The sequence below is a fragment of the Trichosurus vulpecula genome, chromosome 3 (genome assembly GCF_011100635.1).
Source record: "Trichosurus vulpecula isolate mTriVul1 chromosome 3, mTriVul1.pri, whole genome shotgun sequence".
NCBI lineage: Eukaryota > Metazoa > Chordata > Mammalia > Diprotodontia > Phalangeridae > Trichosurus > Trichosurus vulpecula.
Window position 1 is genome coordinate 19858015 of NC_050575.1, and position 12358 is coordinate 19870372.

The 12358-nt window shown below is 43.1% G+C and overlaps 1 protein-coding gene across 1 annotated transcript in view; it reads left to right on the top strand.

Moving 5' to 3' along the window:
* Nucleotides 1-12358, top strand: part of KIF26A (kinesin family member 26A) — a 169110-nt gene that overhangs the window by 52033 nt on the left and 104719 nt on the right. The window contains exon 3 of the mRNA XM_036749690.1: nucleotides 5813-6301. Coding sequence (XP_036605585.1) covers nucleotides 5813-6301 — 489 coding nt within the window. The remainder of the gene's footprint in view (nucleotides 1-5812; nucleotides 6302-12358) is intronic.

Sequence of the window (12358 nt, forward strand, 5' to 3'; positions counted from 1 at the left end):
TTTAAATGGCTTTCCCTGTCACACACAGCTAGTCAGTAACAGACACTGGGAGGCAGTTAGGTGCAGTGGATGGAGAGTTAAAATCCAGCATCAGATACTTACTGTGTGACCCTGAGCGAGTCACATAACCTCTCAGCCTCAGTTTCCTCATAATAGCACCTACCTCACAGCATTGTGAAGATCAAATGGGATAAAGAGCTTAGCCTGGCACATAGTTGGCACTATTATAAGTGCTATCTATTATTGTTTTTTTATAGTGTAATATATATTTTATTTTCCCACAATTATGTGTTAAAACAAAAAGTTTTGAGTTTCAAATTCTATCCCTTCCTCCCCCACCCCCCATGGTGAGCAATCAGATGTGTTATACAGGTGCAATCATGTAAAACATTTCCATATTAGTCATTTTGTACAAAAAGACTCGAATAAAAAAAATTAAAAAAGGAATAAAAAATGGCGGACTTTAGTCTGTATTCAGACAGTATTAGTTTTTTCTCTGGAGGTGGATAGTATGCTTCATTATCAGCCCTTTAGGGTTGTCTTGGGTCATATTGCTGAGAATTCTGGCTATTATTATCATTAGGGGTGGGATTTGAACCCAGGGCCTCTGATTCCAGATTTGGTGCTCTGTCTGTGATACTGTTAGACCTGCTTAGTTCAGAGAAGGCATTGAGGGGTACGTGGTGGCTGGGGCCGGGCTTGGAGTGAAATAAGCTGAGTTCTTCAAATCCCCCCTTAGGTACTTGCTAGTTGGGGTGGGATGTAGGGGACATTTCCAAACCTCATTTTCCTCAGTCTGTAAGATAAGGATACTTGGGCCACTTGCATCACCCGGGTGGGAGTGAGGGGAGTGTGAAAAGCTATGTAAAAAGTGAATTTTAGTGTTCTGTTTGGCTGATGGCAGAACCAGGAACAACGTGGGGAAGGAGAAGAGAGGCAGTTTTGGGCTTTTATGTGGGGAAAATCTTCCTAATGACTGAATCGCCCACGGGTGGATCGGATTGCCTTGGACATTAGCAGGCAGGATGTGGGATGCTATAAAAGTACCTGGCAGACCATCTCTAAGATTTCTTCAGGCTCTAGAGTACTCCAAAATGCCCACCTCTCTCACATAGTAGGGGTCAAATAAATGCTGGTTGGTTGGTGTTTCCTCCTCCTGCCTTCTCAATTGTGCCCCCCTAGCCCGAGTTAGTTAGAGCCTGGTGGGAGCTAAGACTTAGTCTCCTCCCCTTGGATCGGTCAGTGTTTTGGGCCTGAGTGACCTTGGACAAATCTCTTAGCTTCCCTGGGAGGGGCAGGAGGATGCTGGAAGTCCTACAATCCTAGAACGAGTCTTTGCCCGGGGCCTGCTTTCCTTTCTCTCGGTAATAAAAGTGTGAGTGTGACTGGGGGCTGGGGAAGGGGCGGGCAGGAGGAGGAGGAGGGACACTCCTCAGAACAATGGAGCGGACTGCCTGCTGTGGGGAGCTGGGGGGAGGGTTGGGATGGGTGTGAGGAACAGGACCTGCTGCCTTTTAAGCTGGGGCCTAATGGTCTTAACAGGGCATCCGGTATATTTCCTTTCCTCTTCACACCCACCCATTGGCTAGTTGGCTTTGGCCCCCCACTGTGGAAAAGACCTGTAGCTAGCAGCTGGCCCCTGGGGAGAGCTGGGGAGGAGGGCAGCAGCTGGCCAGCCCTGGCTAGCCTGAATTACAGCCTTGGAAAGAGAATTTCTCCCCAACAGGAAGGGATATTTCAATCTTTCTTCCAATACAGTTTATTTCTGGCTCTGACGCCTAGCTGGTGTTTTTCTGACTCTCTTCCAATTAGTGGAATTAAGAGGAAAAACAGAGGTGGATGGGTATATGCAGACTTCCATGGTGTCAATGAGGGAGGAACCTTGGGGCAGTGGAAAGAGCCCCGGGCTAGGAGTTAGGAGACCAGGGCTCTGAGGGAAGCTCACTGTGAATGTAGGCAAATAGGCAAGTTATTTTCACCTCTCTAGGCTCCTGGGTCCTGCCTCGAATTCATTCTGTGTGTGTGGTCTTAGGCAAATCATCTAAACTCCCCTAGCTTCAGTCTCCTTGTCTGGAAATGTGGGGGTTGCACTAAATAGCACAGAGGATAGAACTCAGGGCCTGGAGTCCTGGATTCCTGAGTTCAAATCCGGCCTCAGACACTAGATGTGTGTCCCTGGACAAGACAAAACTCCGTTTGCCTCAGTTTCTTCATGTGTAAAAATTAGGATAATAATAGCATCTACCTCCCAGGGTTGTTGAGAGGATCAAATGGCGCAATAACTGTAAAATGCTTAGCACAGTGTTTTTCCCATGGAAGGTACTATGTAAATATTAGCTATTAATATTATCATTATATTAGCTCCGAGGTCCCACCCAGATCTAGGTGTATTAAGGACTCTTCTGGGTCTTAGGTTCCATGTGACAAGGCTTCTTCTGGCACTGATATTCTGTGTTACAGATAGACCAAGGTTCCTCTTGGTTTGGACAGTCTCTCTCCTGTGGTCTAAGACTTCTTGAGAGCAGAGGGTATTTCATCTTTTTTGTGTCTGTGTCACCAACATTTAGCAGTGCCCAGCGCATAGTAGGTGATTAATAAATGCTTGTTGATTGAGTCTAAGGTTCCTCCCAGGACTTCCACTCTTCTGTTCTTTGTTCTAAAGCCTTTCCCAGCTCTTCCATTCTATGATCCTCTGAGGGGCCAGCTTCTTTCTAATGGGAGCTCTGCAAGAAGGTTTCCCTTTGTTAATGAGAGCATATTTCTCAAGGCAGACAGAGGACTCTGTTTGATCTAGCCCTGGCTTTTTGAACTTTGTAAAGTTTCTATGGGATAGGAAAGAGGATTTTTAATCAGGACCAGAAGTCCTAGGGAACTTCAAAGGTAGTGTTAACTAAGTCCTCAATTCCCATTGAGTAGAGCCCTCTGGGAGATAGTCCAGGGCTCCTCAGAGACTTTTAACAAGTCAGGGGCTCACCACCAGGCCTCCCCCAGGAATTCCAGCCAGGCCTGAGCTGAGCCAATCGGTGGGGAATGGTAACTACCCTTCCATCCTCACACTGGTCAAAGGTTGGACATTTCTTGCTTTTAGGATTTTTGTAGAAGCTCTGGGATTGTTTTCTGTAGGCAGTTAGAAGAGATTCACAGGTAAATTATAAATTTGCTGGACATAAGTTGGTGCCCTTCTGGAGTACTTTGATTCCTTAATCTTAGAGAGAAAAGTCCCTCCTTGACGGCCATATGTGCAAACTGTCAGAAAGAGCATGGGGGCCATGAGACCCTTGGCCTAGACCTGGTGACTCTGCCAACATTGTTGTAGCATGCCATAGAATATTAGCTCTGAAAATAACCCCATCTAGGCCAAGAGTTCTTAACCTATATATATCCTGGACCTCTTTGGCCATTTGGTGAAACTGGTAGACCGTTTCTTAGAATAATGTTTTTAAATATATAATATAAAATATATAGGATTCCCAAAGGAACTAATTATAATGAAGTACATTTATAAATTTTTTTTAAAAAAATTCACGTACTCTAGCTTAAGAACCCCTGACCTAGTTGGATTCATTCATTTTACAAATGAGACCACTGAGGCCCATAGAGGGGAGATGATTTACCCAAAGCCACAGAGATTTCAAAATGGCAGCTCTCTGGGTGAGGGGGTTGGCTCACTTTTGTATTTATATCCCCAGTACCTAGTACAGTTTCTGGCACATAGTAGATATTTAATAAATTGATGTTGATTGGTCATTAAGTAAATTACCATTTGAGAATACCCCTAACCCTCTTAACAAATTCTTAGACATACTGTGATTTTTCCCTAAACTTTAATTGTCTGGAGGACATTAAATTGGTCAAATTTATTTTCCAGTCTGACCTTTGGGAGCTAGTAATCCCTTTGAGGAACTGGAAAGTTTGGGAAAGAGTTGTTGGAGAAGATATTTCCTAGGATTTAGAGCTGGAAGAAACCTTAGAGAATTTCTCATTCAGGCTCCCCTGCCTTTTTTTTTTTCCGAGAAGTATTCTGAGGCCCAGATTGGGAAAGGGACTTACCCAAGGCCACAAAGATTTACAACCGGGCCAGAACAAGAGTCTGAATTTCCTGACTCCAAATCTAGTGGGGTTTTTTTTTCTATTACACCCAACTGCCTGGCCAGAGTTTCCTGACAGATAGTGTTTCTGAACTGGTAACCTCAGAACAAAACCCTGGCCCCATCAACCTATGCCCCTGACCCCCTCTTGTCAAGCAAATTTGAGTCAGAGAGCATTGCAAGTCGTTTGATAGGTGTGGTTGTTAAATTGCACTTGGCCATATGAATACCATGTGTTTCTTGTTCAACCAATTATGTGGCGGTAGCAAAGCAAGGGACCTAATTGGGTTTTTCTGCTAAGAAGGGCTAAGGAGGAATATATACATACATATATATGTAAATATATATGTATATACACACATTTATACATACACCTATATATCATATAGCCATAATCCATATGTCTATATATCTGTACACACACACATATGTACACACATATACGCATACATATGTGCAACTGGGTGGCACAGTGGATAGAGTACCTGGCCTACAGTCAAAAAGATCTGAGTTCAAATGTGGCCTCACACACTTACAAGCTGTGTGATCTTGGGCAAGTCACTCAACCCTGTTTGCCTCAGTTTCCTCCTCTGTAAAGTGAGCTGGAGAAGGAAATAGCGAACCACTCCAGTGTCTTTGCCAAGAAGACTCCAAATGGGGTCAGGAAGAGTTGGATGCAACTGAAAAATGACTCAACAGTTGAACAAATGAATTATTTTAAAACATTGCAAGGAGTCCATAGGCTTCACCAAACTGCCGTAGATGAAGGACTCTTGGACTAGATAATCTTTCGAGTTCCCTTCTGGCTTAAGATTTAGTAGAATTTATTCTACTAAGGAATAGGATGGCTTTGAGGTTCTATGCCCTGGTCAGACCACAGCTGCAGATGGTTCCATTCTGGAATCAACATTTTAGGAAGGACATGGGTGAATTGGAGGGGGTCTGGAGGAGTGTGACCAAGATGAGGGAAGGATCAAAGATTCTGTGAGGACTGATTAAAGTAACTGAGCATGTTTAGTGTGGAGAATAAAAGACCAAAGGGAGAAATAATTGCTGTCTTCCAGTACTTGAAGGGCTGTCATGTTGAAGACCATTTGTGCTTGAAAAAAGTCAGAATCAGGAGCAATGTTTGGGAGCTGGAGAGAGGCAGACCTTGGCTGGATAGGAGGAAAAACTTGCTAGGAACAACAGCCATCTTGAAGTGGAAGGGGCCAGAATAAGAGGTAGTGATTTCCCCATCGTTAGAAAAACTGGACAACCATTTTGTGATATATTGCAGGGGGGGATTCTTGCTCAGGTATGGGTTGTATTTGATTGCCTTAGAGGGCCCTTTCTGTTCTAGAATTCTGTGATCGCTCAGGAGGGACCAAGGCTCCAAACAAAGAGCTGGTTGTATCATCTTCTCCCCTGGTTCACTGGAACCCTAGGTTATCTGGGAGCGTGGACAACACAGTCTTGTTAGTGGTTTCCAAAGGACAGTTAATTAAGAACACAAGTGAACGGATAGTTATCAAGGACACCCCAAGTCCAGCTATTAAGCTCTGATAATTATTTTCATACTGGGTTCTTAAAAAATGAAACATGCATGTAGCTTGTTAACCAGCTGTGGATTGTAGGAGTGTGAGCAGGCGCCTCTGTGAGTGGCAGGTCCAATTGTTCCCCTGTCCTTTCCTCTCCTGCCTTCATCAGGACTGATGTCTTTTTATCTTTTCTCTTCTCTCTAGGACCCGAGAATTTCAGCTTTAATTCTTGACAGACTCCAAGTGCCTGAGTATCTCCAGAGGAACCGGTTGGAAGGAGAGAGTCGCTGTGATGTGTGTGCCACACACCTGAACCAGCTTAAGCAAGAAGCCATCCAGATGGTCCAGGTGTCTTCCTGTTATGAGAAGCCCGACCACCCGCATGGTCCTGGGGCCCTAGCCCGCTTGGCATCTCAGAACCTGGCCAACCATTGCTCTTTGGGTGGAGACTTGCCTTTGGCCTCAGGGCAAGTGGGGAAGCAGCAGGCTTCTCCCTTCCCTGGAGCAGAGAGGAAAAAAGCTCTGGCATGGCCCCCAGCCTCTGGTGGCTTTCCCAACTCCAGTGTCCAAGTCACTGTGGCTCCCACAGGCCTCGGTGGGGCCTTGAGCTCTGTCACCATCCAGGCTCAGCAGTACCTGGAAGGCATGTGGAGTATCTCCAGAGTGAATAGCTTCCTCCCACCAGCTTGCCTGGTAAGTACTGGTCATTTTTGCTCCAGTAGAATCAAACCCAAGGAAAATCATTTGCATGGTGCCTTGAACAGCCACCATAGAAGAGGTGGTTCAGACCATGTTCCCTGCAAAATGATATGTTTTGCTAAACTTTTCCAGATAGCCTCACCATGCAGAACAAGGCTCTTACCTTGTTCCTAAGCTAGAATTGGGCAGGGTCATCAATAATGGTGCACAATACCTCTCTCTTTGAAGATTCTTAATAAATGCTCATTGACTGGCTGACTGACTGAAGGGTTGTCTCTATTACTGGCTGGGTGGGACCCCCTGTTGTGTTTCTGTATTGTAATACCACTCTGGTTCTTCTAAAAGTTGTAACATCACTTTTTATCCAATGTTAATATAGTTGTCAATGAAAGTTATTTTTTTTTCAGCCTTTCTCCTTGCTACAGGGTCACATGGGAAGAGCTCGAAAGCTGCATCTGAGTGTGACCCTGGAGCTATTGGTTCATTGGTCCAACATGAAAGGTGGCTTGGGCTTGACCCATCTGGTAGAAGGGGCTGTGTCTGTAGCCTTAGGGGAGTTGAACGTGTGGCCAAGCAGCTACTAATAGGGTGTGACCCCATAATGGGCCTGTGTATCACATGTGGTAGACATTAAAAGTGGTCTTTAGTGGGCAGCTGTTGCAACCTAATGAGAACTGTTCTTGTCTGTGGCTAATGCTGCCTTTCTTCCATGGGTCTGGTGGTGACACTTTGCTATAGATTCTTTATTCACTTGACTTCTGCTTGCATATCATAAATGTTTTCTTTAAGAAGAGAGTCGGAAGGTGCTAGTCACGGCGAGTATTGAACAACCTAACAAAAAATGAAATTGACTGTATCTTAATGGGCTATGAAATGATTGGTTACAGATGTCTAAGTCACCCCTGAATCAGCCAAAATAAACACCAGTCTAGTGGAAGGAGAAAGGTGAAAAGACACTGTATGAAATCTCAATAGATCTAATTAGACCTATTTAAACAAACTGTTGATATTGAAAAATAGAAAATGGATAAAGAAAAAAAAAACTCTGACTCTGATGATCATTGATTCCGAGAGCCGGTGTGATAGTGTAGAAGGGACACCAAACTGGAATCAAGAGAGGTTTGAGCTTGAACACGGCTTCTCTTGTAGTTGAGTTGTTTCAGTAATGTCCTACTCTCAGTGACCCCATCTGGGTTTTTTCTTGGCAGAGATACTAGAGTGGTTTGCCATTTCCTTCTCCAGCTCATTTTACAGATGAGGAAACTGAGTCACACGAGGTTAAGGGACTTGTGCCCAGGGTCACACAGCTAGTAAATGTCCAAGGCTGGATTTGAACTGATGAAGATGAATATTCCTGATTCCAAGCCCAGTGCTCTATCCAATGCACTACCTACCTAGTAACCATGTTACCATATGCAAACTCTCTGAGTTTCAGTTTCTCCCTCTGTAAGGCAGAGCTAATCGTACCACTCAGAGCTGTTGTGAGAGTTAGATGAGATGACGTGTCCAAAGTTCACTGTAAATCTTAAAGCATTACATAAATGTCAGCTGTTATCATTTCCTTGGAGAAATTTAAACGACGTAAAGCAATCACCATAATGGGGAGACCCAAAAAACCCAGAAACCACTTCAACAACCACATGCTTGGTCTTGCCAGGTAGAGAGACATGGTAGCCAAGAGTCACTCTAATTTAGAGTAGATATTCATTTGTGGAACTTTATAGAGTAAGAATTTGGGGAATAACAGAAGAAGGGGAAGAAGAACCTATGGAAAGCTTGTTATGAGACCCATGTAAACTAGATAATCCCACATAGAAGACAGATACAATTCAGTTTGGGAAGTCCTTCAGATGCTTCTCTTGGTGAATTACATTGTAGTGTTTGCATCAAACCCCTGAACTCTATGGGATCTCCTCAATAAAATTCATGGCCACTCATAAGAGATTAGATATTTATTATGCCACATAGCGGAAAAGACAAGGACGTGGAGAATATATAAATCATCCAGACTTTGACATGCATTTGAATGAATAGCTCACGGAATTAGTACAATGCCTAACAATGCCTAGACAGGCATTGCACCTAGACAGATAGCTGGTCCCCAGATTGAATGGGAATAGAAGAATGGATTTGATTGGATTTAGAAAAGTGTGAATTACTTTTAATGATCTCAAGAAGCTCTCTGACACAAATATCCATCTTTTGAGCGCTAGCATTCTCTTGGTGATGCTGCCTGGCTAGGGACAATCTCCAAAGAGTCATAATTGTAGGTGACCCAGAGAGAAATGGAGAGATGCTCACTGGATATGAGTATGTGGGCTGTGGCATGTTACTCATGATAACTTTTGCGTGAGACATGTTATTAAGGAAATGTGTGATCAGAAAAGAAGATGGTCCAGTTAAAGTACAGTAAGAGTGAGGAATAAGAGATAAACAGTGTGAATGCTGCCCTGGTGCGCAGAACATGCTCAAAGACCTCAAAAGAGAAGGGCTTCTCTCTAATGAGATAGATCTTCTGTGGGGAGTTTCTGGGAGCACAGGCGGAGAAAGTTAGGGTCGATGGCAGGAGTGCCTGCATTGATGTGATTGTAGGTCAATCAAAATATTGAAGTATAAAGTTTTTTGGATATTGTGGACCGCTTCTGACTCTCACTGGGTTTGCAATTCAGCAAAAATCTCAGGTTGTTTTTTTTCCCCAGTTGAACTAGAATCTAGTCACATTTCCCCACTTTTAACTTCTCTCACTAATATCTACAAACATTTATTTAGACTTACTTTGAATAAGGCATGTTCTGGAGGAAACAGAGACAGACATGATCTCTTGTGAAGCTCACAGTCTAGAAAGTGGGTAAGATCAGGATTCAGATAGCTACAACTCAAGGCAAGATATAAGAGTGTAAGTGGGAAATTTCTAATCTAATCCTTTTTTAAGTAGTTTACATGATTGACCTACCTTCTTTGTCAATCATTCCTTTCCTTGATTTATCTCATACTACTTTATTTTTTTTTTTGGCAAGGCAATGGGGTTAAGTGACTTTCTCAGGGTCACACAGCTGGTAAGTGTCAAGTGTCTGAGGTCGGATTTGAACTCAGGTCCTCCTGACTAAGGCTGCTGCTCTGCGTTACCTAGCTGACCTGTATCTCATACTACTTTAAAAAAATTAAATTAAATCTTTTCAAGGAAAAAACATCTACCTTATTCCTTTCTGCTTCATCTCCCATTGAAAGAAGAAAAAAAAACCCCTTGTAACAATATATACAGTCAAGTAAAACAAATTTATGCATTTTCCATGTCCACAAAACATATGCCTCTGTCTTTTCTTTAAGTCTGTTTCTTATTTTTTTGTCAGGAGGCAGGAAGCCTCTCGTGCTCTTTTTGCATGAAAAACCTCAATAGGTACATGCTGATGGGGAATCTGAAGCTTAGAGAGAAATGATTTGTCCTACACGGAACAGTAGTTAGTATTAGAGTTTGCATTTGAACCCAGGTCTTCTATTATAAAGCTGGTGCTAGGGAATTATAGCGGAAAGAGGGAACCAGTGCGCGTGTGTGTTTGTGTGTGTGGGTGTGTGTGTGTTTGCATGCTAGTGGGCTTGCAGAGTGCATTATGGAAAGGTTCAAATAGGAGAAAGTACTTCCTGTGGATCTTAAAGGATGGATAAAATAGCAATAAATAGAGATGGGGTTGGGGGGAGGGCTTTGGGGAGGAAACAGCCTGAGAAGACAGAAAGGTAGGACACTGTCTGCCTCAGTTCAAGGACTGGGTTTTTCTGGCCTTGGCCAGAATGTAGGATGTATGCTTGAGCAAATACATTAGAAAGACTCTTCTTTTGCTTAGGCCACACATTGTAGGAGAAAGGCTGCAGAGCTGGAAAGAACCTTAGAGATGACCTAAGATCTAACCCCCTTATTTTACAGAAGGGAAAATAAAGAACACCAGCCCTATCCCCAAGTAACCTCTCTAAGTCAAGGCAACAGAATACAGTATGACTCTGGAGTCGGAGGACCTGGGTTCAAATTCTGCATCTGATGCTTATAAGGGTGACCGAGTTACTGGATCTCCTCGAGGGCCTTCCTTTCCTCATCTCTCTAAAATGAAGGCATTAGGCTAGATGGCCTCTGAGGTCTTTTTCAGCTCTAGAGCTAGGATCCTAGCTGCTCAATACAGCAATCAACCGTCTTTGTTTTAGTCTTTCAATAGTAATAACAGCTGGTATCTATCTGTATCATACTTGAATCATTATCTCATTTGGGGCAGCTCAGAATAGGGGACAAGAGAGTCCTGGATGTGAAAGAGTATGAAATGTGGATTTGGGTCTGAACCCCATTATTTATTATCTATGTGACCTAGAACAAGTCACTTATTTTGGTTTTCTCCACTTTCGTCCTCAGTTTCTTCATTTTTATTTTTTTATTTTTGGTCCAGACTTGTGATTTTATTGATTTCAGAGAACTCCAGATGGGGCAGCTCCATCCAAAGAAGCAGATTACCAACACATCTGTATTTTATAGCCCTAGATATTTGCTAGGGGCACTGAGACTTTAAGTGACTTGTCCAGGGACATACAGCTAGTTAACGCTTCTGAGGCAGGAGTTGAACTCATTTCCGTTAACTCCACACTCCCAGTACTCAACTCTTTTGAGGAAACTCCCTCCACCAATGCATACCCGCCATGGTTCTCCAATATATAGTTGTAGAGAGGAGCTGGGGACCTGGAAAAGCTAAGGACGTTGCTCAGGGTGATTCAGTTCCCATACGTCCAAGGAGAAAGGCCTTCTATCGCTTTGCGAGGCTGCCTCTTTCTAAAGAGCAGTAGTGGGGAATCAAACGGGGCAACATATGTAAAGTATCTTATAAACTATAAAGTGTGATATAGTGAAATTCCAGCTCTTTTCATTCCTGAGGTTTGTAGGAGCTATTGCAGAGTGAAGGGCAGCCAGGTGGCCTAGAGCCAGGAAGCCTCATCTGTCTGAGTTCAAATCTGGCCTCAGACACTACTAGCTGTGTGAGTCTGGGCAAGTCACTTAACTCTGTTTGCCTCAGTTTCCTCATCTGTAAAATGAACTGGAGAAGGAAATGGCAAACCACTCCAATATCTTTGCTGAGAAAATGCCAAGTGGGGCCACAGAGAGTCAGACATGATGGAAAAACGACTCTGCAACAATGCAGAGTGAAGAAACCAGAATCAGGTGAACAATTTATATAATAAATCAACATACTGTAAACAAAACAGCTTTGAAAGACTTAAACTGATGAATGAAATAATCAATTGTGATTCCAAAGGACCAATGATAAAGTATGCTGCTCCCCTCCCAACAAGGAGATGATAGACTCAAGGTGCAGAAAGAGACCACCATTATGGACATGACCAATGTGGGAATTTGTTTTTCTTGACTATCCATATTTATTACCAGTGTTTTCTTTTTCTTTTTCCATAGTGAGGGTAGATGAGAGAGAGAGAGGGGAGATTATAAAAAAGAACAGAAGAAAGGCCAGAAGGAATCACAGACAAGGCAGCTTTGAAAGTTACATGTTGAATTTATTACATACTTAAAACGAAAACTAAGCTTTACCTAAGAGGAATTTGCTGTTTCATGTATCACCCTCTCTGTTTCTCTTTCTGTTCTCTGCTGATTTTATTGAATGTTTGTTAAATTCAGAATGAAAGTAAAATAAACTAGAAAAGAAGGAAAAGCCAGGGTGGGCGAAGGGGAAACACATTGTGGAAAGTATTGAATGTCAGGTCACTAGAAATAGTTCTTTTTCATTTCCCTGAGATTTTATCCAGCCTATTATTATCCTTCCCCTTCCTCTCCTACCCCCACCACTGATATCGATAAAGAGCTGGGAAGCTGTCCCATCCCTTTGTGTTGAAATTCAAAACAAGGGAGAGAGAATTGAGATTTTGTCTGTGTTCTTCACATGTTGCTAAACATTCCCTAAAATGACCCTTTGGTTGGGTTAGGGCCCCTAGTGAATAAGGTCATGGGGCGTGGATTAGGGGTTCGATGGAAGGACATAAAATAAGAGGCCTTTAAGTCTTATTCTC